The 6,000-nt window shown below is 41.2% G+C and overlaps 1 protein-coding gene across 1 annotated transcript in view; it reads left to right on the top strand.

Moving 5' to 3' along the window:
- Positions 1–1,259: 1,259 nt before the first annotated feature.
- The window catches only part of TET1 (tet methylcytosine dioxygenase 1), a gene marked incomplete at its 5' end in the record, with an annotated part of 53,598 nt that continues 48,857 nt past the window's right edge, over positions 1,260–6,000 (top strand). The window contains one exon of the mRNA XM_082286147.1: positions 1,260–3,188. Within this exon, the coding sequence (XP_082142273.1) occupies positions 1,260–3,188 (1,929 nt within the window). The remainder of the gene's footprint in view (positions 3,189–6,000) is intronic.

The raw sequence follows: 6,000 nt of genomic DNA, 5'->3' as shown, positions 1-6,000 counted from the left end.
CCCCATACTTGTTCTTTCTTTTCTTGGCTTCTTCCCATCAATTCCATGCAGATGGCCTGGAGGTGACTTGATTTGGGCTTAAGGAATTCAAATGAATGGTGGTGAAGGGAAGGTACCTTCCTGCTGGAGACTATAGAGCTTCTGGCTCTGCCTGTTCCCATTTTGAGACTGCCCTTGTCCACCCACCTGATCTATTCAAACAGCTAAATAAAGCTTTAGAAGTCTTCTACAGGTACTTAAAAAGCACTATGTGCTCAAAAATATATACTTGTGAGAATTGCTTTATTTTAAAAAAACCCAACCCACCTTGAAGGAACTTGGTTTGGAGCATGAGAAATTTGTTGTATCTTTTGAGATGATTTAATTTTGTTTGGGGAGTTGGGGGACCTGTGCATTGCAGCTGTGTTTGGGGACAAAAGCTTGGGACAGATGTATGGTGCTTTTTTGAAGATAAATTTATTACGTCGTAGTGATGAAGCAGAGACATCTGCCCTGCATAAAATATCTGATATAGGTAGACAGTATGGAATCAAGGCTTGGAGAGTAATACAGTGTGCTGTGAAGGTATTCTGGAAGATAATACTGGGAAAGACCAATTCTTCCCTGATCCCATTCCCCTGTAATACCACAGATTGATCTCTTTGGGGAGCTAGTTACTTCTCCCATTTTATCTGGAATTGTACCATGGTGGGCTACCAGTGGATGGTGAAAGAATGATAGATGCCCTGGTGATGATATATTGAGTACACACAAAATAAACGGAGCTTTGTTCTTCTGTCCCTGAATGTCCTTACACTGATAAATATGAACTCCCCTTTACTCAAAGGAAGTTTATTGGTTAATGAACTGTTAATAAAATTGAGAAAACTCAAACTTTTTAGAACTGACATAAAACAGTAAATATGTGGTGTTGCCTGGTCATTTGAGTTCAGTTTGCTTCTTTGTGTTGCAGGTCTTTAGGCAAGCTTTTTATTTTGTAGTATACTAATATTTTCAAAGCTCGTGCTAGTTGAACATAACACCCCATACTGCTATTTCTGATTCTACCTCTGTATTTTTAAATATTAAAAACTGTCAGTTGAATATATGTGCACCTTTTATTAATTAGAAGTATATTAATGCTGTTTTGTATCTTTTTCTGTTTCAGAGTTGACATTGTATCAGCACAGAAAGCAGCAATGGGAGTATGCAGTTAGGTCTCTCAAGAGCTCATGATTTTTTTCCATCTCTCCTCTTAACATTCCTCCTGCTCCACAGACATGGCTCACCATGCGAGGCCTTCCAGATCAGCCAAAAAAGAAGAGTTAGGCAAAAGGAAAACTAACCAGAGCAAAAAGAAATCTAGCCAAGTGAGAAAGAAAACCACAAAGACTTCCACAAAAGTTGTTACTTCTGGAAAAGGTAAAAAGCCAGTGCAAGAAAAAGATGTTAAGAAAAAACAGCAAGAAAAGAAACCAATCATGAGCTCTTCAGGTAGACTTCTCAGGAGCAGTGTAACCAGAACCTTGTCTGGAGCATCTTGGGTGAGTTTGGAGAAAGCTGACAATATCCTCTTTCACAACCAGGATTCTTTCAACAGCAATGGCTTTACAATGTCTCTCCGTAACAGATCCTTCTCCCGAAGATTGCCCCAAACTCCAGCAATTGCAAAACCCAGGAAAGCTGCAGCACAAAAAAGGCTAGAAACAAAGGAAAAACATGAACAAGAAGCCCTGGCAGGAGTACAAGAGAAAAATGATGACACAGGTGAAATAGCTTTGAAACAAGATTTAGCACAAAATGAGTTAGCTGCTCTGCCTGTAGAAGGCTGTCTGTGTAGTGCAGGTGAAGAGCCTGTTATCCCATGTGCCAGTCAGGACAAGGAGGTAGAAATATCTGAAACAGATGACTCCATTCCAAACAGTCAGGTAACTGATGATGGTACAGAAGCTTCAGAGATGAAATCTAAGCATGAAGACCTGCCCTGTGAGCAGATACCCAGTGATCTTGATGCAGGTAGTTTGGCTGAAGCATTTGTTGAAGATGCTGCGCTGGTTCTTCCATCTTCTCCTTCCGACTCTATCATTGCCTCTGAATCAAACTTGAAGGTGCATGCAGAGACCCCCTTCAATGTGGTGCCTAACAGTACAGAACCTGACTCCAGCTCTGTTGATACCTCAGACCTCAGCTCAGCAGTACTGATAGAGTCGGTCACACTTGCCAAATTCCACATTGGAGCAGGGCTGGACATGGTGCTACCTAGGGAAGAACAAGACTTGGGTTCTGCACCTCTTGTTACCTCAGAGTTTAACTCACAAGAACATTTCTTAGAAGATGCAAGGTCACTTGCAGAGTCCTGCTTGAAGGCAGGCTGGGATTTGGAACCTGAGAATAAAGACATTGGTTCAAATTCCAGTTCTGTAGCTGCCTCTGAATCAAATTTGCTTTTACATTTTGAAGGTGCAAGCTCACTTGCAGAATACCCCATGAAACTGGTTGTGGATTTTGTACCCATTCACAAAGAACTTGATTCAAATTCAGATTTGAGTTGTACGAGACAGAATTCAGAATTTGACACGAAAAACATATTTACAGTATGTGAACCAGTCTCCAGTACCTCTTTAAACAATATTGAAGTAGAGGACATCGAACAGCTTGTTAAATGTATTGATGCAGAGACATTAATTTTGAATTCAGGATATATCCCCACTTTATCTTCAGATTTAGAAAAAAGCACAGTTGATAAAAGCTCTGCTGAAAGCTCTGGACAATTCTCGGCAAGTTTTCTTTCAGAGTTGCCTTCAAGCGTGGAAATCTCTGCTCTTTCCTCAGAAAAAGCCATAAATGCAGATTTGCCAGCTGACTCAAGACTGCAGCATAATGATTATTCATCACAGCTGGGAAGTGTCGGAGTAAGCTTGAATTTGGTTCAGGATAACGTGAGCAACAGCACTGAAGCAGTTGAGGCCTCAGGGCCATCCTCTCTTAAAAATCCAGCTGGTGATTACCCTGTTCCATATTCATCTCTGCTCCCTATGCTGGAGAAAAAGAAACGAAGGCGTTGTGGGGTCTGTGAGCCCTGTCTGCGGAAAACAAATTGTGAGGAATGCAGCTGTTGCAGGAAGCGCAAAACTAGTCACCGGATATGTAAAAAGAGAAAATGTGAAGAACTGAAAAAGCCACCACCACCAATCACGCTACCTTTTGAGGTAAGACAAAGAAGTTTCAGATTAAGTCATTCTTTTGAGCTTTGAGGTGCATCGTATAATTCTGCAAAGGGAAATGCTGGCCACATTACAGCTTTAGAGAGTTCAGGGCTACTGTTGGTGCTAGCAGGTTGTACAGTAACTTCCTCTTGTCATCTACAGAAGTGTAGGTTAGAGTGAGCTGGAGTTAGTCTTGTTCCTGTTTTGTAAACCCATAAAATCAAAGGTAAATACGGCTTTAACTCTGTGTCCCAGATATTGGTGTATTGGCCAAAACAATGGATTAATTGGAGTGTATAAAGAAATGAGAAAGATTTAAGCACTAAATGTGGGGAGGAGGGAGATTGAGGGTAGTCTTAGGAGACTGTGAATTACTAGGGAGAGTGTTGGTATTTTAAAATACTGAAGGCTAAAAGCAAAGGAAGGCAGGTTGTTTGCTCTTTGGTTCAGTTAAAGTAATTTTCTTGTGATGGCAGATTTGGTGGAAATCAGTTTATAAACTTCAGGACCAGGTTGTAGCTGCATTTTCCTCTTTCGCATCTTTCTGCCTTTCTAATTGTCTGTTCTTCTGTTTTTCTCATTTCACTTCTCCTTCCTCTCTCTCTTTGTCTTTTACCACATTCCCCAGACATACTTTCTTTTTCTGTGTTTCTTACTCATTTTTCTGATCCATCAGCCTTTTATAACCCAGGTCATAACTTTTGGAACAAAGAGGAGGGGAAAAGACAGTCTGTATGCCCATGTGATAACAGCACTGACCTTCTGAGGGATTTCAGTTCAAGATCAGGCTTTAAATCAGGTAAGTAGGGAGTTGAACATAGATTTCCCACATCCCAACTGAATTCCATGACCTCTGGGCTGCAGTATTAGACTCTGCACTGCCAGGTCCTGCTGGGAGTGTTCTCTTCATATGATTCACTAGTACCTGAACCACAAAGGGGGAAAGGCTGTCTTTGTGGTTAAATCACTGGGACATTTGCCTTGGGATGTGGGAAACTGAGGTTCAAGTCTCTGCACCAGTGTGTACTCCAAGTGGAGCAGTTCACACTGGGGAGAATGCACCTGCAAAACCTTTCTGAAGAGCAATTTCATTAAAATGGTGTGTTCTTACAGCAGGTAGAAATTCCTGTCATCTGCGGAGATCTCAGGAGACCTCCTGTTTTCACTGCTCTGTCCTGTGCTTACCAGGATTGGCAGAGAAGTCTGTTCTGGTTTTAAGGTAGGCAAGCAGAAAGAAGAGTCCTGTAGCAGTGAGGGGATATTATATATTCCCCTTTGTGGGGGAAGTATATTTTAAGATATGGGGCTTAGAGAAGCAGGCTTAAACAGTTTGGCTCAGAATTCATTCAAAAAACCTCTTTGTGTCTCAACTACTCCTTTATGCTCTTAAAAAAAATGAGGGGAGGGACAGCTATAATGTGACTTAAGATAGATATTAATAAAGGTGGTAGAGACTTATCCTGACTTTTTACAGCAAAAGAGTAGTGACGTGTCCTTTTGTATATTTAGTCAGTGGGATTGAAGAAAAGCTCATGGGAGAGAATTTGTGGAGTTGAGGTAGGAAGTGATCTAAAAGCCATGTTTTAAAAAGGGTTTTGGCAGGGTCAGTGAAAGGAAGCACTCCAGCTTTTCTGTCAACCTTTGTTTTCCAGGCTAGGCATACTTCTTTTCTTGTTGCTCAGCCTGACCTTCTCCTTGCAGATTAGCTTTGCCCCTTCACCTTTGTCCTCTCTGGGCACTTCTTTTACTTTCTTTATGAGAGATTCCTTGTTTTTATTCTTTTCTTTGGCAGCTTTTATTTTGGTGTCCTTTTATTTCATTAGATTGGTCACATTCTGTATGATGCATTCAGAGCTGCACCAGAGGCCTCCTTCACTTCTCGTTAAATTTTGTATGAAATTCCAGGGTGCTGCATGGAGGAAATGAATTGTTCCTGACATTTAAGAGCATGTCAGGTATTTTCTTATAAAATTGTATTTGAATGAAACCTGGTGCCTTTTCAGATATTCCTAGAAAGAAGCCTTGCCTCATTTTCAATCTCTAGAAACTGTGCTCTGAGAAAATGAGAGAGAAAAGTATTTCTACAATGTTACGTGAGCTCTTTAAAGATGTTGAGATACAGGGGAAGGTGTTGGGGGATGGGGAATGCTATCACCCAGTTTAGCAGCTATCCTTTAGATAAGATTGTAGGGGATCCCATTGTTTTCCCAGGCTGGTAACACTGGGACTTCTGTGACAGTAATGTGTTCCAAATATAAAGCAGCTGGGGAAAACCCAAAACTGTATGTCTCTGTCCATGGTATAGAAAGTGAACATAAATAATTAAAAGAAATGAGGTTGGTTTCAGTGTGCTCCTTGTTCAGAAGAGTCATGCTTCTTTCTCTCATGTTGGTGGAATGTAAGCATTTTTTGGAGGTGATTCACTGGGAGGAGAGTGTAGGGGGGATAGACATGCTCTGCTGCTCCTCGGGAGCATAGTTTAAATGTTGGTGTTTTGCCTTAAAGGGAATTATCTCTCCCCATTCTAACTAAAAAATGCAAAAGTCCCAGTGAAGTCAGTGAGAGCTCTGTGCATTAAATGGCTGTATAGCCAGTGTGGGGTTTGGCAGTCCACACATGCTGCTTATGAAAGAAGTGTTGGTTTTCTTTAAGAACTTATGTGGATTTACAGTTTTAGGGAGTAAGGCCTGGCTCATAGAAGCCATGAATGTAAGCTGAAGTGCGTATTCCAACACTCATGCCCACATGTGCACAAGCACTCAGCCATTGGAGAATATCAGTTGCATGTTTGGAACTGGCATTAGTTAGGTTACAG

This window comes from Coloeus monedula (genome assembly GCF_965178545.1).
Source record: "Coloeus monedula genome assembly, chromosome: 8".
Lineage (NCBI taxonomy): Eukaryota > Metazoa > Chordata > Aves > Passeriformes > Corvidae > Coloeus > Coloeus monedula.
Note: the sequence above shows the minus strand (reverse complement) of the source record. Positions and strands in the feature narration are given on the sequence as shown.